At 37.4% G+C, this 21,401-nt stretch overlaps 6 protein-coding genes and 1 long non-coding RNA gene across 10 annotated transcripts; 3 read left to right on the top strand and 4 right to left on the bottom strand.

Annotated features, from left to right (window-relative positions):
- The first annotated feature begins 15 nt into the window (after positions 1 to 15).
- Positions 16 to 4,006, top strand: LOC145907442 (uncharacterized). The gene is made up of 19 exons (XM_082994850.1): positions 16 to 98; positions 169 to 270; positions 327 to 420; positions 489 to 631; positions 691 to 810; positions 872 to 996; positions 1,053 to 1,142; positions 1,195 to 1,286; positions 1,348 to 1,514; positions 1,569 to 1,875; positions 1,933 to 2,121; positions 2,175 to 2,353; positions 2,473 to 2,591; positions 2,644 to 2,762; positions 2,814 to 2,981; positions 3,035 to 3,137; positions 3,200 to 3,445; positions 3,667 to 3,805; positions 3,868 to 4,006. Exons 1-19 carry the CDS (start codon positions 16 to 18, stop codon positions 3,902 to 3,904), a joined length of 2,622 nt encoding a protein of 873 aa, XP_082850976.1. The 3' UTR covers positions 3,905 to 4,006.
- LOC145905889 (UBX domain-containing protein 6-like) lies at positions 3,888 to 6,962 on the bottom strand. 2 transcript variants are annotated; one of them, XM_082993210.1, is made up of 12 exons: positions 6,866 to 6,958; positions 6,643 to 6,792; positions 6,434 to 6,587; positions 5,945 to 5,984; positions 5,678 to 5,796; positions 5,250 to 5,347; positions 5,043 to 5,191; positions 4,757 to 4,869; positions 4,607 to 4,704; positions 4,385 to 4,509; positions 4,178 to 4,323; positions 3,888 to 4,117 (listed from the first exon to the last, which is right to left on the bottom strand). In XM_082993210.1, exons 2-12 carry the CDS (start codon positions 6,723 to 6,725, stop codon positions 4,022 to 4,024), a joined length of 1,221 nt encoding a protein of 406 aa, XP_082849336.1. In that variant the 5' UTR covers positions 6,726 to 6,792; positions 6,866 to 6,958; the 3' UTR covers positions 3,888 to 4,021. The 2 variants fall into 2 exon arrangements, with proteins under 2 accessions (XP_082849336.1, XP_082849335.1); XM_082993209.1 differs by having other exon boundaries at positions 3,888 to 4,323; positions 6,866 to 6,962.
- On the top strand, positions 6,818 to 10,022 carry LOC145905887 (retinoblastoma-binding protein 5 homolog). The gene is made up of 12 exons (XM_082993204.1): positions 6,818 to 7,003; positions 7,104 to 7,302; positions 7,368 to 7,596; positions 7,739 to 7,917; positions 7,974 to 8,093; positions 8,750 to 8,903; positions 8,959 to 9,030; positions 9,085 to 9,278; positions 9,332 to 9,440; positions 9,495 to 9,527; positions 9,578 to 9,701; positions 9,757 to 10,022. The coding sequence occupies exons 1-12, from the start codon at positions 6,985 to 6,987 to the stop codon at positions 9,831 to 9,833; spliced, it is 1,509 nt and encodes a 502-aa protein (XP_082849330.1). The 5' UTR covers positions 6,818 to 6,984; the 3' UTR covers positions 9,834 to 10,022.
- Positions 8,100 to 8,742, bottom strand: LOC145905890 (uncharacterized). The gene is made up of 3 exons (XM_082993211.1): positions 8,527 to 8,742; positions 8,258 to 8,461; positions 8,100 to 8,203 (listed from the first exon to the last, which is right to left on the bottom strand). The coding sequence occupies exons 1-3, from the start codon at positions 8,604 to 8,606 to the stop codon at positions 8,131 to 8,133; spliced, it is 357 nt and encodes a 118-aa protein (XP_082849337.1). The 5' UTR covers positions 8,607 to 8,742; the 3' UTR covers positions 8,100 to 8,130.
- LOC145905891 (uncharacterized) lies at positions 9,539 to 10,106 on the bottom strand. The gene is made up of 3 exons (XR_014402788.1): positions 10,023 to 10,106; positions 9,742 to 9,958; positions 9,539 to 9,689 (listed from the first exon to the last, which is right to left on the bottom strand). It is a non-coding gene; the product is annotated as an uncharacterized LOC145905891 (long non-coding RNA).
- Positions 10,107 to 10,360: 254 nt separating this feature from the next.
- Positions 10,361 to 18,089, top strand: LOC145905885 (C3 and PZP-like alpha-2-macroglobulin domain-containing protein 8). Its single transcript, XM_082993203.1, has 34 exons — positions 10,361 to 10,582; positions 10,900 to 11,077; positions 11,135 to 11,297; positions 11,356 to 11,408; positions 11,466 to 11,483; positions 11,541 to 11,595; positions 11,656 to 11,769; positions 11,826 to 12,022; positions 12,082 to 12,480; positions 12,537 to 12,662; positions 12,719 to 12,911; positions 12,975 to 13,129; positions 13,188 to 13,337; positions 13,386 to 13,672; positions 13,726 to 13,788; positions 13,838 to 14,063; positions 14,120 to 14,270; positions 14,328 to 14,431; positions 14,494 to 14,635; positions 14,689 to 15,036; positions 15,106 to 15,195; positions 15,305 to 15,481; positions 15,540 to 15,621; positions 15,724 to 15,955; positions 16,010 to 16,250; positions 16,306 to 16,442; positions 16,501 to 16,719; positions 16,776 to 16,872; positions 16,936 to 17,084; positions 17,141 to 17,321; positions 17,373 to 17,465; positions 17,522 to 17,719; positions 17,771 to 17,895; positions 17,951 to 18,089. The coding sequence occupies exons 1-34, from the start codon at positions 10,509 to 10,511 to the stop codon at positions 17,990 to 17,992; spliced, it is 5,259 nt and encodes a 1,752-aa protein (XP_082849329.1). The 5' UTR covers positions 10,361 to 10,508; the 3' UTR covers positions 17,993 to 18,089.
- LOC145905888 (dixin-like) lies at positions 18,031 to 21,251 on the bottom strand. Of its 3 annotated transcripts, none has more exons than XM_082993208.1 (15): positions 21,130 to 21,251; positions 20,934 to 21,057; positions 20,502 to 20,621; positions 20,308 to 20,416; positions 20,186 to 20,244; positions 19,819 to 19,880; positions 19,655 to 19,765; positions 19,326 to 19,481; positions 19,159 to 19,275; positions 19,046 to 19,108; positions 18,698 to 18,747; positions 18,552 to 18,643; positions 18,402 to 18,486; positions 18,235 to 18,343; positions 18,031 to 18,171 (listed from the first exon to the last, which is right to left on the bottom strand). In XM_082993208.1, exons 1-15 carry the CDS (start codon positions 21,139 to 21,141, stop codon positions 18,094 to 18,096), a joined length of 1,347 nt encoding a protein of 448 aa, XP_082849334.1. In that variant the 5' UTR covers positions 21,142 to 21,251; the 3' UTR covers positions 18,031 to 18,093. The 3 variants fall into 3 exon arrangements, with proteins under 3 accessions (XP_082849334.1, XP_082849331.1, XP_082849332.1); XM_082993205.1 differs by having other exon boundaries at positions 21,112 to 21,208; XM_082993206.1 differs by having other exon boundaries at positions 20,186 to 20,229; positions 21,112 to 21,208.
- Positions 21,252 to 21,401: the final 150 nt, after the last annotated feature.

The raw sequence follows: 21,401 nt of genomic DNA, 5'->3' as shown, positions 1-21,401 counted from the left end.
AAACCTCTGCATGCGATGGAACTGACAAATAAAACTCGAAAAATAATCTTTCCTCGGAGAAGAAATAAATCTAAAATCATCGAAAGTCAAACTTTTCGGTAAGAGGTTTAGGGTTAGAGATTAATGTGTGCTAAAAATTTAAAGTAACGTTTAATCGTCTTAATGAAGATACAAACTAAGCGCTGCCTATGTGGAAGATGCATTGGCTGGGAGGCTATACACATCTGGATTAGCCCGAAATATTGCTGAAAAACGGCATTTCGCTAAGTGGTGATGTTGTGGAATTATATATTGCCCAACAAGCATTTCATGTGTTAATATTGCAGGTGTTTGAGCGTGACTTCCCACTTCGTATATTCAACATTATTATTCCTTGTTGTCACTTTTCATTGCTGTTTGTCGTCGTTCGAACCCGTGCAGGTGAAAAAAACGTTAAATGGTTTCATATTCGTTTATCAAGTGGCCGATTTGAACTTGTCACGGTACAGATGGTTGCAAAAGCAACAAAGGGAATCAACCGCTTGGCATTCTGGGGCGGAATTGTTTGTTGCGTCATTTACTCATGTGACGTCATTCTTAACATGGTCTATTCGAGGCCGAGGTTGTATTTTACTTTTACACACAATAAATTGTAAGTATTAGAATATATACAAATATTTTTAAAATATTTCGACTTGTAAATATTTTTAGGTACTTTTTATCAATTATTTTGATTTCGATTGACTACATCCTGGCGGCGGCAGCAGGAATAATGTTATTCCGTTCATTCCGTTCAGCTTTGCTAATATTTAGAATCCAAGCGTTACGAAAGTATTTTTCTTCTAATATTCAATCATAGTATCAAAACCTCACCTATGGTTAAACTCAACAGCACAGGTTTAGTCATGATGAGGGTTACTCCCAAGTTTTTGCAATTTTTATTGATCATGTTTGGTTACGTCACTGTGTTTGCGGTTGTGGGAGTTCACCTATTTGTCTACACCTACGTTGGAAACGGTAAGGATTTGTTGTCATTATTTCAAGCTGTTGTAGAAGCACGCGACTATGATTAGACGTTGTTAAATCTCAACATGATGGAATATACGAAGGAGCTTTTAATAATACCGGAATTGCAATACTGGAAACGTTTGTACTCATGACAGGTGAGGTATGTAATGTTACTGTGCAATGATTTGACCCAGGTTTATCATACAGGTGGAAGTTATCCTAGATTCATGATTCCAGCATATGTTAAACATGGAAGTGCGGTACTTATATATTTTGTTACAATTATAATGACTGGGGAGGTTAGTTAAATTAAGGCCCTAAAACACACATATAGTTAAAAAACGAACAACATATTTCCAGATTATGTTGTATGCGCTACTTGTTGCACGGATCTATGACTTTTATGTTGATGCAAATATTAAAAATGTGAAGGAAGAAAGACATAGAGAAAGGCAATGTCTTGTTAAAGCTTTTGAGATTCTGGATGTAGACCGACATGGTGACGTGCATTATAAGCACTGGAAGGGGTCAGTGTCTCGTGTGTGTCTCGGATGTGTTTGTGTTTAACACAAAAACTGTAGATTACTGATGGAATTGAAGCCCAAGGCAACACAGCTGGAAATACAAAAACGATTCAAGAAATTAAAGGAACTTGCTAATAATGACAAAACACAAGATATTGCTGATGAATCTTATTGGACTTTTAATCTTTTCGAAATGTTTTACCTGCCAAGTGTTATGCAGGTTTGCAACCATCCCTTGTTTCGAAATGCAAGAATACTAATTATGAAGTTTCAGTTTATTGTTGAGAAAACCAAAGTTCAAAGGAAAGTGGAAGCTTCCCCCAGGAGATATTCATACTGTGATGCAATGTTTACTTGTGGAGAGGCAAAATTATACTTTTATTTGTAATTTCTTGACCAAATTTTCTATTCTTCCTTTTAGTGGATAACAATGATTTGTCAAATGTGGTTACGTACAAAATGGGCTTATATTTTTTCACTTGCTGTCAACATTGTCTTTGTTGTCCCATTTGCTGTTGTATGGTATGGAATGACGCAGGAGACATCAAAAATTGTTTATTTCTTAGAAATTACTTTGCTAACTATCATGTTCCTGTCCACATTCATGCAGGTAGAAATCCACAGTTCACTTTCAAAACTAAAGTAACAATTTGCATATTTTAGTTCATAGCTCTTGGTGTGAGTTACATATTGCATGAGATGTTACTTCATGTCCTCATGCTAATTATTGCTCTTGTTTGTATGATTTATGTTGGGGTCACAAATGTTGCAAGTTGGAGTGAGGGCTGGATCCCAATTGTTGCCCTGCTTGCGATGGTTATCAGATTGACAGGTTTTAAAAGGTTCAAGTACTATCTTTCAAATTGATCAATAAACTTTCGTTAGTTAAAGGTTTTTTTTATTTAATTAAAGTCATACAGTCATTTTACATAGCGTTTTAAGATTTATTAAACTTGTGAAGGAAGTCATCATCTATGTTTCATTGGCTGAGAAGATTGGCTCCAGCATTGCTTACACTACTCTGCGTAACTTGTTCAGCATTTTATACATATGGAATACTTGGCATGGAATGCTTTGGGGGTGAGCCTAAAGAATTATTAAATCACTTACAACCAACAATGGTATTTGCTAGAGCTGGACACTGACAATACCCTGCCTGCAGGAATATCACTTTGCAAATATGGATTTGAAACTCTTGGCTGCTCTTTATTGACATTGTTCCAAATAAGCCTTGGTTCAAGCTGGCATAAGGTAACTTACATGCACTATAAATCCACCAGTCTAGTTTCACTGTGTTACAAGGTAATGCATTATGTCATGGATGAGAAGGACCCTTGGACTTGTATTTATTTTGTGTTCTTTTATGCCCTGATGCAAATGCTTGTTCTTAATGTGATATCAGCAATAGTTGTGGAACTTTCCAACAAAATATATAATGATGAAACTGAGGCTAAGCAACGAGATAAAGAGGTGAAATAAAATTAAATAACCTAAATCACATCATTTTAAACCTTTATTCACAGCATGAAACAAAAGATTTACTTGGAGATACAAAAAACTTTTCAGTTGACTCTTTTATGGTAAAAAAGAGACCATCAACATCAAGCAACAATGCAGTTTTGACAGGTTTGGTGTATTTTGCAAATACACACACACAGAAAATATCACAGCAAATGTAATACTTGCAGCTATTTCTGTCACCACAAATTTGATGACTTTCAACGGTTCTGCTTTTACACAAAATAGGAATGTTTTGGTCAAACAAAATTCTTTACTTTTCAACAAGATGCAGCCAAGATCTGGTAGCTTTTCTATAAAACATCTGTTAAAAAAGTCAGTGGTGGCTATTTTATGTTTAGGGCAGCAAGTTCATCACCAGATTACTTTACCTTGCATAACTGAAGAAGAGCTTGTCGTAGAAAGTGTGGATGAAGGTTTGATACAAATTGTAACTTGTCCCTAGCACATACTAAACTGACTGCTAATTCTATGTGGATTTTAGCTTGCTATAATTCTACCTTTTAATGTCATGTTTTGGCCTGAAAGAAGTACATAGTTTGTCACATCCCAAGTTTTCATTTGGCTCAATCCATGAAATTCCAAGACATCATTTGTAAATTATCGTGCAAAAGTTTGTAATGCCAAATTATTTCAGTAACTTTAACTGGAAGAAAAGAACTTGGAAAGTGGAACAGAGAAATTCTTCCTGACATAACTTTTCTAAATGCTGAAGATTTTAGGCGACTGCAGGCAGAAATGGGAAATTCTGTTCAACTAATGAAAACCAAGAAAAGGTGAATTGGTCATGCATTGAATGCAATATTGAATGGAGTTTAATCTAAAATATATGTTGCAGATGCAATGAGAAACAGAGACCCAATAAAAACCCATAAAATCCAACAATTGATATTCCCACGCTCGGTTTCAGGTTTCTATTTTTGTTTAATTTACCAAAAAAGTGACATTGCACAAAACTGCTTCATATAATATAACACAATAAAATGATTTGATCACAAGTTATTAAGTTGAAGAGCGATTCCCTGTTCTTCAAGGATTTGGTTGTAAATTTCCTCGTTCCAGCTTAGGTTAAGCACTGCACTGGGAACCTTTAAAACATAATTTGGCATATAATAGTTTGCAGGTAAAACACGTTTAGTGCAAATAACCAATTCAGCTTCATAGAGTGCTTGTTCCTCATTGCCAACCACAGCACCAGTAGATGATTTTAAAGCAAAAACTGCCCAATCAATGTTAATGTGTTGTCGAATAAACTCCATCAAATTAAAAACTGTTTCATCTGCTTCAAATGTTCCTGCAAGGAAATTAAAGTAACTAAGTGAAAATTCAGATCAAATAATTGACAACAAAACTACCCTCCAGTATTTTTCCATCGGGGAATTTAATTCTTATACGCGAGTATTTATAGTTGGGTTTAACGGTGTCTTGCTTCCGCATTGCTCGTGTTCTTAGTTGTTTGCTTAGCTCAATTTCATTAGCTCTGCAAAATTTGAAATAAAAAACAATTATATCAAATCAATGTATATGTAACCACTATGGTTTGCTGTCATGGCGATGTGTCAAGGGTTTGGTGTCACCTGGCAAGTTGCTCCTGTTTAATTTCTTGTGTAGTTAAAGTAAAAAAACTATCAGATAATTCTTCTCCTTGCTCAGTTGAGGATTGCAGGTGGAAAATCTGAAACAAAGGTTGGTGGCATTAAAAAAATCACAAGATGGCTTTATTTCACCTTGGTATCTCTATAAATTTTTATTGGAGGTTTTTGAATATTCATAATCTTGGCAAGATTTGATTTCAAGCTTTCTTCATCAACTTGGTTCAAGATAAAATAAATTTCTTGATCTGAAACAAATTTTATTGATTTTGTAAAAGCAAAAAATAGTTTGTGTGTTTTTTCACCAAATCATGCAAAATAAAGGAGCATGCTTTAATATTGGCTTTAAATTGGATTGGCATGTTTAATATGTCAAAGTTTGGTCACTAAAAATGCACATATTAAACACTTTTTAAAATACCTCCATCAAGTGTTCGTTTAAATCCACATGCCTCCAAAAATTCTTCACTCCCCTCAACCAAAGAAACTTTTTCACGAAAGACACGATTGTTTTTTCGAATTTTTCTGTATTTTTCATCATTTGGATGATCTATTACATTGTTGATATACCTATAAAAGTTTTAATGTATAAAAATTTAAATAAGCATTCGCCACAGAAGCAAATCACTTGTTTAAGGTCATGATGGCCGTTTCCACCATATCTTGCTTTTTGTTGAGCATTTTCATCATAAGCACAGAGGCTTCAACATCATCTTCACCTAATTTCTACCCAAACAATTTCATAAAATAACATGATAATTACCAGGACTTTTGGAATTTATTAATAAATCCTGCACTACTCAGACAATTCTTGTGGTTCAACATGTGGCTTTCAATTAGATTTACACAGGATTATGAACTTGGATTGGAGTTGGTAAAAATAATGTCACACAATGGACATTTTTAGGCAACAAAAAAAAATTAAACCAATGGAAAAATATATTGTGCAGTACTTCAGATACCATGTCCAAAATATAAACTTAAATACAACTTGTGAGTTTACCAACCAAAAGCTTCACTGAAATGGTATTCACAATTTTCAACATATCAAATTACCTTTAAAAGAATTTCTCTCACACAATCTCTTAAGTTTGATTTGGGAATGATTGCATTTGTAAAAGGACAGTGATATGATATCGTACCATCAGGATGACCCTTGCTTAAAGTGCTACCAGCTGGAAAAGTAAACTTTTAAATTTTTTAAGTTGTTTTTAAGCTTTGTACTAAAAGCAAAAACAAAAATAATCAACACATACTTAGTTTGACATAGGGTACAGTTGAGTTTGGTGGAAATTAAAAAACTTATATATTTATTATTATTACGTTTTGAACTTGCAGTTTCATGATCTGTTTCCTTGTCCACCTGAAATTGTATGTAAAGATGACACCCAAGCTGAAGAATAAACATGCCTTTTTGCTTAAAGAACACAAAAGATGTTTTTATAATTTTTTGTTGTTGCATTACCATGGTGTTTGACCATTTCACATTGTCAAATGACTTGTTTCAATTAGTAAATATTCTGTTGCAGTCTGCTTGGAACTGTTACCATATAAAATTGGTTTAAATTAAAATAAATTTATCATAGCTAATATTTACGAAACATCTGAGAGGTTACATGATTTAAGGATTGTGGTAGGTAAAATCTAAACATACATACCATCCAACAAATGATGTAATATATTGCACTGTTGAGCTAATGGTACAACTTGTTAAACAACTAACCCAAACCAACCAACAAAATTATATTTAAATTTGCTAATGTTGAAAGTTACAGTGAATTGTTTTGTATAGGATAATATACCATAGCCCACCCGATTGCGTATAACTTTTGGAATCACAGTTTTTGTTTCACTCAATGACTTTTTTTGTCTTTCCAGCGCCGCACTTCCTGCCTGCATTTGAGAAGCAGCCATTGGTCTCTGACGAATGCTTTCATTGTCTTGGGATGTAGTAGGTCTGTACGTTCTGTCGTAACACAAATGTCAAAAAGAATGGAATACAAACCATTATGGGTACCAACCTCGTGTCCTCAGTTAACTTGTGACCTTCTCCGGCGTTAGCAAACTTCGCATCTGTTTTAAGCTTGTTAAAGAACTTTTTCATGTTTGCTAAAACTTTTTGCGAGATATGTACGGAATTGACCGAGAGCAATCAAGCGCAGCAAAATTCACTGTACCGTGAAAATAATACTTTTATTTCTGTAAATCTCGGCGGTAAAATGAGGTTGTTATTTACGAACTTACGTTGCTTTGGTTTTCTTTAAATTGTCAACAGTATCCATTTAGTTAGTCTTCAGTGCCCAATATTTTACCACTCTCAAGGAAAAACATAAAAATTGCGAAGAGGAAAGTTATTGCATGAAATGAATCTTGAGTTGTTAGGTAGGCCTATAGGCATATATGCATGCTATGGTTGTATTATCACGAAAATAAACTCATGATTTTATATCACCTGCATAAAAACTATAAAATTGGATTTCAGAGTCGTTTGGTCAAAATTATCCAGAAGAGGCCGATGGAACACTTGACACTGGATCAATGGCTGTTACCTGCACCTTTAATCGGCATGGAACATTATTAGCTGTTGGCTGCAATGATGGCAGAATTGTTGTCTGGGATTTTTTAACCCGGGGAATTGCAAAAGTCTATAATGCCCATGCACATCCTGTATGTTCATTGAGGTAGTACAGTTGGTAAATAGTTGGCAATACTGTGCTCTGGTATAATAATTATGTTGACTTCTTAGTTGGTCAAGAAATGGACGGCAACTTGTGTCTGCTTCAACAGACAATTTAGTTTGCATCTGGGATGTTTTGTCCGGTGAATGCTTGCATACGTATAGATTTCCCACACCAATCATGAAAGTACAGTTTGCTCCTCGTGATAATTTTTCTGTTCTTGTTTGTCCTTTGCGACCTGCACCAGTATTGTTAAAGATTGATGCAGACCATCTTCCCCTGCCAACAGTTGATGATGTATGTACAGTACAAACAATTGTAAACATATCAATGCAATTTCATTTCATTTGAATACTTTTATAAAAATGTTTTTTTGACACAGGGTACACAATGTTTTAAAATAGTGCAATTCAACAAATGGTGAATTTTGTATTTGCAGACAGACAGCAATATCGTTGCATCATTCGATCGGCGTGGTCATCACATTTACACAGGAAATTCTAAAGGAAGAATTGCTGTTATAAAAGTCAAGACGTTAAAAATAATTGCATCATTTAAAGTAACAACTGGAACAGCAAATAATGCAATAAAACAAATTGAGTTCTCAAGAAAAGGAAGGTGAAAACAGATTCAATTTACATCTTAAAGTTTTTAAAATTATTTGTTTGTTCAAGTTGCTTTTTGGTAAATACTGCGGACAGAATAATCAGAGTGTACGACGGCAAAGAAGTGGTCATGTGTGGAAAAAGTGGTGAACCAGAACCAATTCAAAAACTTCAAGATCTTGTCAACAAGTAATGATTTATTGTTGCAAATATATCCATATATACATTAAACATGATGTTGGGAATTTATGAAGTTTATATAAATATCATTCAAAACAACTTTTCCACATTTTTTGTCCCTGCAAAGATAGAAAAATTAATTGTTTGCAAAATCAAATGACCACAAAACTGACCTTTGTTGAAATAGCATAGTCATGGAAATAATGGTGAGAAACAAACCAATCCCAATAAAAACTGCTCCTATCTGACTTGAGAACATAAAAACCACCAAACATCCAATAAAAACAATAATCACACTGCAAGTCACTCCCAAACCTTGCTTTGATACTATTTTAACTGTTCCATGTGTAATTATTTGGTAATTGATGCTGCTGTTTCTGCAACATAGCAGCAAAAACAAACATCTTCGTATATTTAACAGTCAATATCACATTACAACCACCTTTCTTTTTGAAGTGCTCTGATCTTTTGTTGATGATTAATAACCGATATCTTTCGTGATGCCAATGCTGCTGCGAACATTTTGAACTTGCGTCATTGAAAGCTATGCAAGATGAGAGACTGGTTTACCTCATGCAAAATCAATACCCATCATTGCACAATTAATTAAAATAGCTTTGATGAACCACACATGATGTGATAATAATGGAGGTATTGATTTACAGAACACCATGGAAGAAATGCTGTTTTTCTGGTGACGGTGAATTTATCTGTGCTGGATCTGCAAAACAACATCAATTATACATCTGGGAAAAAAGCGTTGGAAATCTTGTAAAAATTCTTCAAGGAATGAGGGGGGAACAACTCTTGGATGTTGTGGTATTACCTAAATAAAATCTATTTAAATTTGTTTCTAACAAAGAAGATGATTTAGTGGCATCCCATCCGTCCCATATTATGCTCAATATCAAGTGGAGTTGTTTCTGTGTGGGCTCAGAATCAAGTGGTAAGCATTATCAGGTTCCACAAATGAACATTTATGATGTAACAAAGTCTTCAGGAAAACTGGAGTGCTTTTGCCCCTGACTTTTCTGAACTGGATGAGAACGTTGAGTATGAGGAGAGGGAATCAGAGTTTGATGAGGAAGATGAAGATCGATGTAAAGAGGATTCCAGTCTTACTAAAAAACAAGATGACTTTGAGATTGATGTTGATGTTACCTCAATACTCCCAATCAGAGCTTTCTGTAGCAGGCAAGTGAGGTAAGTCACAATAGATGGATTTTATTAACAAGATATTGGTTCAGTGATGAAGAGGATCAAGATCCTGACTCTCTTGGATTTTTACCAATTTCTCCAGAAATTGATGAACCTGAGGAAAATGTGCTTCTGCCACCAGTAGACCCGACCAATCAGGTTTATTACTTCATCATTTTATGCTGAAAGATATTCACTCCCTTTGGTTTGCAGGTTTCACCCGAACCAGCTTTAAAAAAGCAAAAGGTAAAAGTTGCGTTTTATGCTTACTTGATTTCTTAACTACATAAAAACAGGTGCAAAGTATCAAACTTGATGGTACGGCTGGTGGTGAGGAACATCCACTAATCAGTGGGACAAGGAAAGGGAAGAAGCGAACCACTGGAGGGCGCAATAAAGCACCAAAACCTGCCAAAGAAGGTTTAAGTGACAGAAAGTCGTGATTTGACCCAAAACTTACCTTTTTACGATGCAGGAAAATCAAGAATGAAAGTGCGTCAGAAAGGTGGAGATGACGTCATTAGCATGGGAACAACATTGCCAGGATTGTGACGTCAATATATTCGTTTTATATTTTGCAATCGATATGTGTGGTGGAGTTGCAGAGCTCTGCAGCGTAATCACTGAACCATCGAATATAAATGTTTACTAAACAAAGATCCTCTTCCGAAAACTATCTGTGACATCACAACTCCCATTGACACAGACAAAGGCGCGCACTTAACTGCAGGTGGCAATTACTTGGCCCCACAACTTGTTCAATGGCGACCTCAAAAAGCAAAATAGTGCAGCCACAATAGGCCTTTGTCAGCAAGACAGCTGTTGAGTTAAATCCAGCGTGAAGAGACCTTCCTGTTAGTACAACAACAAAAACCTTTTAAAATAATCTTGACAGAATTAAGGTGTTATAGTTTTGTCGTGACACCCACAGATAAGTCACAAATACTGGTAAGATAGCAATCGTCAACGCAAGTTTGTGTCACGTGATATGTTAAGACGCGTGAGAACGGCCTTAACGTACTTTTGATGCACTATGACATCATAGAGAAGCATCAAAGAAATGTTTTCATTCACAATAAGGTGTTCCGACGCCTTAGGCTAGATTTGATTTTTTGCAGAGATTGGCGTAACAATGCATCAATTGATGCGTGACAGTGCGCCGTATGAGAAGGAGAACATTTGCTTCAAGCGTTCAGTTGCCAAACGATTGCACAGAGTGAAGCAGCCATGAAGCTCTCAAGAATATTTATTTCTGTTTTCGTTTGTGAGCTTATAAGTTACGCAGCAGCGTTTTCGCAAAGGTAAGTGGATGCTTCACTCTTTCTGGTACTTTTTTCATTGTTTTTTTACCAACATGATCTATACAAAAAACAAATGTATAAATGTGTGGAAAATCTAAACGTTCTTGTCCGACTAAAGAATTAGCTAATCTATCCCATAAAATAATATTCTATCAAATATTTTTAAACAAATATAAACGAGATACGTAGGATACTCGTCACAAACGTCATAGAGACCACAAACGTAAATGCGGCAGTCGGAGTTCGGGCATAACGTTCCGGCACACTTCAAACGTTTCCTGTATCGTCTGATTGATTTGTTGACCGTCTCGCTTCAGCGGTTATATTGTGACGTCACCGTCCGTATTTCGAGCTGGTGTGGACCACGTGATCAATATTCGAATATTCAACCATCCCGAATCAGTGAGGGTCAACGTTAAGCTTGTCGATCTTCGGGAAAACATTGTCGTCAGCATGTCGGATGACGTCATACGTTCTGGTTCATTAACTTTAAACGTAATGTCGACTATTGGCAAACAATCAGCAATCGATTGAACAATTAAACTGTTCTAGATTCCAGCAAACATAGCAGGGAAGGCAAACCTCAGAGTTTGTGGAAATTGTCACATGACAACAGGGTTCCGGTTCTACAATTCAACGTCCGTCACAATCGCCGCCAAAGGGACTTCCGCTTTCATTCAGACAGACAAACCCATCTATAAACCGGCACAAACAGGTACTGTGACGTAATAAACATCGGTTGGAGGTGTAACAAGTTCAAATTTGTTTTGCAGTAAACGTCAACGTTTTTATCGTGGATCGCGATCTAAAGCCAGTCAGAGATAATGTAAGTTATGACGTCATAAATCGTGCTCTGCAATGTCTAAATACTCCCTTTTTGCAGGTAACAGCGTACATTGTGGTAAGTAGTCTTGTTTCCGTTTACAGAATACGTGTTGTTATTTTGCGGCCATTTTAGGCTCCCAATGACGTCAGAATGCAACAATGGGTAGACCTGCAACCATTTTGTTGTGGTATGTGACGTGATAATGTAATGGTTGTTACGTATTACATAGATTATATGTGTTGTTTAGGCGTTGTTTCGTTTTCATTTCCGTTATCCGTTCAACCTATCTTGGGGAGATGGAGGATATTCGCTGAAGTTCAGCGTCAGTCTTACAACGCCACCTTCGAAATACAAAAATACGGTTTGAACGTAAACAATGTTGCACGAATACAATCTAAATTATTCCTTTCTGTGAAGTTTTGCCAAAGTTTGAAGTCGGCATTAAGGTCCCGCCATATTTCCGACAAGAGTGTGAAGAAATATCGGTTAGTGCTTACCACGTGTTCGGGGAGCCCTTGCAAGGTCAGCTTAAGGTCAACATGACAGTGCATGGTGTCGGGTATTCGAAAACTCGTTATTTGGACAGAGGACCGACGATTGTCCGTAATTTATCGGTAATTCAATGAATTTTTTTCTGCCACCCTAAAACAATATGACGTAATAAACATTACAGATCGCCGGAAGATCTCGCTTTAGAGTTTGCATGAGCCAACTTCTTCCTCCAGACATCAGCGCTTATTTCATGGGAGCTCTTTCCATATTTGCTCAAGTGACCGCCGAAGATGGCTCGCAATTCACTGCCTTTGACGACACAATGCCAGTATCCCGTCAAAAAATAGATATAGAATATACCAAAGACACAAGAGCTCATTTCAAACCTGGAATCCCATTCAAAGGAAAGATAAAAGCCCTCAACCTTGACGGTTCCGCTGCAACAGACGTAACATTGGTGTTAAGTGTCGCAGTGAATAGAGAAAGATTCTACCAGCAACAATTAAGTTCAAATGCAGATGGAATAATTTCGTTTACTGTACCAGGGTTACCTCGGAGTTCTAACGTTGTTTGGATCGAAGTAAGTTTTTCTTCATATCAACTCAATTTCGCTTCGAATTTTAACTTTCCTTCCAGGCAAGTGTTTACGCTGTATCTGGTGAACTTTCCACAAACAACATCACAATCTACAAGAATTTGTATAATTGGTTTTCTCCAAGCAACTGCCACATACTTGCGCAAGGCCCTGGCGTTCCGGTCTCTGTAAGTCATGGTCAAATATTAACCAGAAAACTTGTTTAATTAAAAACCTTACACAGCCTGGCGCACCAGTGAAAGTTCTCATAAAGTCAAACTGTCCTTGCAACTTTACACTATACTACGAAATACTTTCCCGTGGGAACATTGTACAAACCGGAAGTAGACGTGTACATCCGCACGGATCACGTCACAAACGATCACCTGCGTCGTTTGGGGATTCACCTATTCCGTTACGGTCCAATGCAAACGAAGGTACATGCTTTATTTTCGACTGCCATCAGAGTAATTAGTAACGTATATTTTGACATCACTAAGTCGTCAACAATCGGGTTTGTCAAATTTCACTTGTGATTGACGTCATCCCGGAAATGGCACCAATGTCCCGAATGCTGGTTTATTACGTCAGAGAGAATGGAGAGGGGATTGCTGACAGTATCCAACTTCCGGTTAAACAGGAACTGCAGAACAAGGTCGGATCTACGTCACCATCTCGTCATCATAAAAATATCACATAAACCAATTTCGTAGGTTGAAGTAAAAAGTGATCCATCCGAATTACGACCAGGCGATGACGTCAATATCTCTGTGAGGTCATCAGAAGAATCATGTGTTTGTTTGGCCATGGTTGACAGGAGTGTTCACGTGATGAAACCCGGTTACATGATTGGTGTAGAACAGGTTACTAGTGGTAATGCGTTCGTGCCCTTTTTATCAATCTTTCTGCAGATATTCCGCGAAATGCAAAATTACGACCTCAACAATTTGCCGTACGAGCAAGGCGTTGATTGGTGGAGATTGTCACGTGCCAGACGAAGTGCAAACATGTGGTGGGACATATCACGTGACGCAAAATACGCGTTTCTCGAATCAGGCCTAGTTGTCATGACCGACGTCATTAAACTAGATTACAAGATGAATGTTCAATTGTTTCCACAATTATTACGTCAATCAATGCAACAAGCGATTCGAACGCAGGACGTCCCACGAAACGAAGCTCGGAGTCAAAGGAACAGGTAAATATTGGGGGGTCATGAAATCGTTGTTAAATAAGAAAAAATTATTTCAGAGTTCGAAGACGTCACAGAACATATTTCCCCGAGACTTGGATTTGGAAATGTTTTCAAACAAAGTTAGTTGCCACATTTTGATATGTTTGACGTTAATAAATTCTCCTGTAGTTCAGGGAGCCACAACGTAAGCTTAAAAGCTCCAGACTCAATTACTACCTGGCAAGCGAATGCTGTCTCACTAAATCCAAGCAGAGGAATTGGAATTTCCGAACCAACCACTGTCAGATCTTTTAAACACTTCTTTGTTGACTTCAATCTTCCGTACTCTGTGATCAGAGGGGAACAGGTTCGAATCCCGGTGACAGTCTACAACTACTTGGATACTTGTGTTCAGGTATTTCTTGTAACATCAACAAATCTATGTTTTCGAAACGAGTATTTTTTTCATAGGCCGAAGTAAGAGTCCTTATTTCCCGTGGAGCTTCATTTAAAAATCGCGGAACAAACATAATGATACAACGTTTTTGTATTCATCCACGCATGACACAGACAACACATGCTATTGTCGAGTTTGGTTACCTTGGAAACTCAAACATTTCGGGTACAGTTATGACGTCATGTATTTACGCAGTAACCTAATTATACATATCCTATACAGCAACGGCAGACGCAATATACGGAGTGACGTCATGTTGCCCTAGCAACCGGCAAGTTGAGAAGACAATAGCTACTGATGCAGTAACCAGATCAGTGCTTGTGGAGGTGGGTTAGGGTTGACTCCACAACTTAACTTGTTTTGTTTCTCAACAATTTTCTGTCTATAGGCCGAGGGAATTTCCCGCGAATACACCCATAGTGTTTATTTTTGTCCAAATGAAAGAATCAACCTGACAACCCCTTCATCCTACACATTCCAATTCGTCAGGCTTCCATCAAATGTAACAGGATTCCAGTTCCTCGTTAAAGGTAAAATACAATGCAGTCATGCGGAACCATAACTACATAAGATCCAATTACAGCAAGCAACAACGTACATCTGATACTGACGTCACAGCAGAGCGCCTCTAGCGTTTCATACGAGATCGTTCTGGGAGGTTCAGGAAATTCAAGGTCCTGGATATCACGTGACTCGCAAAACCTTGTCACCGCCGCAACCAATCAGATCTTGTCGGGGGACGAATTTCGTCCGTTCTGGGTCACGTGGACAGACGGAAACATCCAGGTGGGGAGGGGAAGATCGCAGGATCATGTGACTCACTTCATGCAGTGGCGGGAACCGAGTGACGAAGCTAGAGAAAGTGTTCTCTATGTTGGGTTTGCCACCAGCGATGGCGCTACAGGGGAGTTTCGTTTGTGGAAAAAAGAAGGTATTTTAAAAGATCAAGGTTTTTATTTTCCACTCATTAAGTTTGGTACCGTGATTAAACCACTTACAGAAAGAGGGGGGTCGTTTTCTGAAATGTTTCAATTGAGCTTGCCGTTAAACACCATCCCTGGGTCAGCTCGGGCAATCGCATCAATGATAGGTGAGTGAACATTCTGTTGCGAAATATTTTAAATTCAAACATCGGTAAACCAGGGTTACCAACATGATATTTATTAACTATTGTATGAGGTGAATCAACATGGTTTCAGGCGATGTCATGGGACCGACTTTGAACAATTTAAACAACTTGCTCCGTCTGCCATTCGGATGCGGGGAACAAAACCTTGCCAATTTCTCTCCCAACATTTACGTCCTCCGATACCTTCAAGCCACAAAACAAATCACTGATGACGTAAGAGCGGAAGCTTTACACTATTTACAAACAGGTGACGTCACTTACAAAGCAACAATGACTCGATTATTGTGGCTTGTTTAATGTGATAGGTTACCAGAGACAGCTTACTTACAAGAGGAGGGACGACTCGTACAGTGCGTTTGGTGATAGAGATTCATCTGGAAGCATGTGGTAATGTTAATACAACAAGTCATGATGTCATTTACAACAAGTTATGATGTCATTTACAACAAGTTATGATGTCATTTACAACAAGTTATGATTTATCCCCAGGTTGACGTCATTTGTGCTGAAATCATTCTCTCAAGCACGTGACTTCATTTACATTGACCCGGCTGAACTCCATGACGCAAAAGAGTGGATTGTTTCATGGCAACAAGAAAACGGGGCTTTCCCTGCTGTGGGAAGGATTTGGAACAAAGATATACAAGCCGGAGTCGATAGTGACGTAGCACTTACTGCTTACGTAACAATTGCACTTCTCGAGGCGGGATTAGAACGCGAGGTGAGATTAACGTCGTCGGACATATTAGCTGTTGTTAAACTTAGATTTACTCAGGATGAAGAGATAGCTGTCATGAAAGCAAAGGAGTTCTTGGAATCTCGAGTCCACGAAGATATGGATTCCTACACCTCCGCATTGAGCGCTTATGCTTTAACTTTGCTTGAAAGCGATTTCGCCACCCAAGCTTTGCATCGTTTATCGTTGAAAGCGATAAATGGTAGCGGGATGAGGCACTGGAGCATGTCCGTTCCCGTAGACACAATCTTCACATTTGCGGATTCCATGAAACAAACAGGTATCAGTGTTTGTCGTGAGTATTATTTCGTAACAATTATGCTTCTGTGACGTAGTGGCCTCGGCTGAAGTAGAAATGACGTCATACGCATTGTTGACGTACACACAAATGAGGAACATAACAGCAGCTCTTCCTATTGTTAAATGGCTCTCCCAAAAAAGAAATGCTATTGGAGGATTCTCTTCAACCCAGGTCTTCTTTCATTGATGACGTGACAAAATGCATTGTTTATTCGTTTGTTTATAAACAGGACACCTGTGTTGCGCTTCAATCGTTGTCGGAATATGCGATATCTTCTTATATATATGGAGTAAACCTTGACGTCACACTTGCTTCCACCAATCTTGATTATGAACGTCAGTTTGAACTGACCAATGAGAACTGCGAAGTGATGCAGCGGGCGGGAATTCCGTCCCTCCCAACTACGATGTTTGTTGAAGCTACTGGTGATGGATGTGCTCTTCTGCAGGTTTGGTTAAAGTGTAACAACGAATGTTCGAGTTACAATGTTTAAGTTGTTACCAGATTGACGTAACTTACAATATACCCGACCCTAATCCAAGCCCGTCATTCTACATCAACATACACCATCAACTTGTAACCCTCACCAATCAAGCTACCAGTGAGTATCAATGGTTTCTTGGCGTGTAGCTTTTTAATCCATTGTTACCCGCCCTTTATTCAGGTGATGGTTTCGTCATTAACCGACATCATGACGTCACATACGAAATTTCGGCATGTGTTCGCTGGCTCCACCACGGCTCGTCGAACATGGCAGTTCTAGAATTCAACTTATTGTCTGGTTTTGCAGCACATCGCGAAAGCATACAACAGGTTTTGTACTTGATGTGATCTGCGGCAGAAATTAAGACTTTAAATTTTTGTTCCAGGCATTGGAAAGCGACACCGTAAACCTGAAGCGATGTGAAGTTACAGATCGCCACGTATTGTTTTACTTTGATGAAATTTCCAGCTTTTGCCGAACCTGTGTGAGGTTTAAGATTGTCCAAGTTCACCAAGTGGGAAAGGCAAAACCGCAATCTGCAAGGATATATGATTACTACGAGCCTGGTAACATTTGAAGAAAGTTTAAAAATGTCACATTACAAACTTTTACTGTAGAATACGAAGCCGAATACATCTACCAACCTCCACCTGACATGATGCAACAGATATGCGACAATGACACAGATTGTGATGTAACAAATCGACAAGGTACGTTCTTTTATATTGCAAATTTTCGTGTTGTGACGCAACAATGAATGAATTAGAGTCAGCGACACATTGTAGCGGAGGAAACTGTGCGGATGAATATAACGAATGTCATTGTTCTCACGACTGTGGGTTCGATGGCCCACCTATTTGTGGGTCAAATGGTCTCATTTACATGAACCGTTGTCGATTGGAAACAGCTATTTGCGAGCTTGGGGAGAACATTGAGGAACGGAGTGAAGATTTCTGTAACGAAGGTGAGCGTTTGTAACAACCGCGAATTTGTTAAATATTTTATGTTGGTGTAGCCCGGCCTGCCCAGCATGAACTGACCCCAACATCACCGGAGCCGACTAATGGAGAAGGTGACGACTCACCCGCATATTCATACGGGGATATTTTCGGGCTACTGAACGACCAACCATTTGCAGAGGTAAGGCAGTTAACATTTTATTTCATACAAAAATAACTTGAAGATATTTGATTAGGAACTTGTGGTTCCTCACATCCGACCAATCAAACAGAAGTAAAGAAATCATAATTGCACCATTCACAGTAATGACGTCACAGAACATATAACTTTGAGGTTCATAAAATATTTGTGGATTGAAAAAGGTTTTGTGTGACGTCATTAAACGTGTAATTCTTCTTCGACCCAAGCCACGATTTTTCCTTCCCACCCCGGTATTACGTCATCATCATGAAAAATCTGTAAAAAAAAACAGTATCTTTTACGTCACCTGTAACAACGTGGGTGACGTCATGTCACTACCTCTTCTTTAACTGTTCCAAGTTCAGGATCAAGAGCTTTGAAAATATATCGGAAGTCTCCCTGCTTTTTTATTGCGCTTTTAAATTCACCAAGCGTTATGTCTCCCACACTGGTAACAAATAACGTTTGTGATGTCACAATGTTGATTATGTTTTGTTGTGATGTACCTTTTCGAAATAGTGGCCATCGCTGGGGTCATGTCTCGGTCGGTAAAATACAATATTCTTGTTTGTGTATTTTCCGATACTTTACCTGTGTAAAAAAATAAACGGATTGAGAAATATTGTACTCTATTGTGACGTCATATTAATGCCCACGTCGGCGAGGTGGATTAGTTCTCGAAACAGGGGATTTCCGAGACAAGGTAGGCGAACCACGTGATAACCCAGAAGATCTTTTCGGTGAAAGCCTGAAATACCATGGTCACACATGACTGAACACACTTGATCTTGTACTTACATACCTCAGGTTAGGTTCATGAAAAACTGAATCTGCCAACTTCAATCCAGGACTCTGAATAAAATGATTAAAATTGCGACAGGAAATTATAACCTCACATTGCCAAAAACCAACATAGGCAATATATTGGAAATCTAAATATGGCAGCGTTTGGGGAAAAAATGCGAATTGCAAAGTAGAGTTGCGTTACTACAGCAAAAATACAAACCAGTATTCGGTACAACTGTTTCTAATTAACATTATCAAAATTAGGGAATTTTCATAAATTATCCATTGAGACCGGATATTGAATAAAACCAATTAGGGTTAACAAAATATCTGAACTACACATTATTAAAGTAAACAACCTTACATGTTGTCTTTGGAGGTCTTTAATTTCTCTGTCTTTTCTTGAAATGGCTCTAATATGTTCAGTCTAAAAGAAAAATTTATGAAAACGGTGACCACTTCAACCCAGCTTAATACCTGTGCTTGCACAAAGTCATTCTCCAATTGTTTGCATTTTAAATCAATGTTGCGACTTTGATTCCGAAGTTCCTCAAATTGAGTTTTTGTGTCATCCAATTCAACAAAAAGCTCTGCCTGAAGGAAAACTTAACATTATCTAAAACCACTTTTAACTTCATACTCACTTTTTCAGATTTTAATTTGTCCCTAGCGAGGTTGCTATGCAGAAGTTTTTGTCGCAAGAAAGAAAGTTCATCTTCCTGCTGTTTTAACCTAACTTTCAGAGCAGAATTTGATGTAACAAAATCTTTTAAATTTTGACGTACTCCTATTAGTTCTTTCTATCAAAACAAAAACAAGTTGAGTTAAATGCATAATTTGAAAATAACGAAGACATTCTCCAGACGTTTTTGTCAATATTGACACTTTTGGTTGACAATGCATTTTGTTTAATTTATGATTGGGCTAACACCAGACAAAGTCGCGAGTAAAACGTCTGTTTGCATTGCTTTACCTCCTGCCGTTGTTTTTCCTCCAACAATATGTTAAGTTCTGCCCTGGCAATAATAAGATCTTCTTCAAAATTCATTCCACATATTTGTCTTCCTTCAGACTCCAGCAACAACTATAAATTATAAAATATAAATCAAATCTTGATTAGTGCATTTGTTCTCTTACAATTTTCTGCAGTTCAAGAGCAAGGTCTTGAATTTCATTCATTTCCTTCGAAAAATCTAATCCTGCAAAAGTATTTTTTTGTTTATTAATCCAGAAACACATATTTTTTTGATACGATCTCTTGCCTTAGCAATTAAACAAATATAAAAAAGGATGCAGTAATATTTCATGCAAAGGGCATGGTTGGCAGGATCGCCCCACTTGGTCCTTGCTGGGCGATCACAGCTATCGTATCGCAATCATTAGGTTTGCAAGCTTGGCAGCCCGGGTTGGGTTGACCCCAAACCTGCAAACCTAATGATATAACAAAGAATTGACTTTTTATATGACCCCAAACCATAAAATTTTTGAAAGACAATGAACATACCATTTTTATGTTCTACAACTTTCTGGGTGACTTTTTCTTCTGAACTAAACAACAATTTTCTGTCTTAAATTATAATTAACTGTTTTATGAAGTCTCTGACTTGGGCAACAAGTAAAAGTTACCTTGGTGTATAAATTGTTTCCTTTTTTCCACCAATACTTGCTGGTTTAAAATGGGCTGCCAATGCTAGGATAAGTTGCATTGTACTTTTGACATTCCCAGTCACTATTTCTGGTAAATAAACAAAGTACAATTAAACATATAATATTCCCATGTTCAAAACAAATTTTAATTTCCAATTAATTCTACAGCTCACCCTCAGTTGTGATGTGGTGGAGCTTAATTCCACGACTTTTCATAAAATCAATTACTTTTGATACATTTTGCTTTTTTTCTTGGTCTGTTTCAGGTTTTACTGAATTTATGTGATGGCCACCTGAAAACATGAACTTTCATTACCACACTTAAAAATTGTACATTGACAAAATGCCAAGCATAAAAAAATCTTGGGCCATAACTCATTTTCATCCCAGCTGTTACATACTCAAATCTGAGCCTAATCCAGTCATCCAGATAGGTTTGAGTAGAAAATTATTATATGTTAATTGTACAGACTAGCGAACAGTTATGTATGTTAAGTCTGGGTTAATTATTTTTGCTTGAATTATCGGTAAAACTTGCTATTACATTTTATCCGCGGTCTTATTAGATTATTTATCTAGTTTTACATTAAAGAAGCCTTTCTTACAAACTATTTCAACAATTTTAGTTAACATAGTTCCATCTTTCAAATCGTTTTCAAAGTCTGTGATACGCAGTGATTTTTTCTTAAGTTGGCTGTTCACCCAAGCTGTGTAAGCTTTAATTTGTTCCTGCAAAATAAAATATATTGTTTATGAATACTTTTACCCTTTAGATTTGATTACTATTTGCTTGGTAGACACCTGTAATTCCATTTATGTAGCATTGGCTTGAATACAGATAAACGTGTAATCCAACAGTAAAGTAAAAATATCGGGAAGGTCAACTCAATATAAGAAGAACAATCATCAGACGGGACGTCAGTCAACAAAACTGTCGTGTTTCCTGCAATCCGGACCACCCAAGTTAAAGTTTATATAATTTTTTGTGATAAAATTTATAATAATACCATCGCTTTTTTAACTATTTGAAAACAAGTGTAAAAAATAGTTATTTATCGTCTATGTGTAGTCTA

Source organism: Ascidia mentula, chromosome 6 (assembly GCF_947561715.1).
Source record: "Ascidia mentula chromosome 6, kaAscMent1.1, whole genome shotgun sequence".
Classification (NCBI taxonomy): domain Eukaryota; kingdom Metazoa; phylum Chordata; class Ascidiacea; order Phlebobranchia; family Ascidiidae; genus Ascidia; species Ascidia mentula.
Note: the sequence above shows the minus strand (reverse complement) of the source record. Positions and strands in the feature narration are given on the sequence as shown.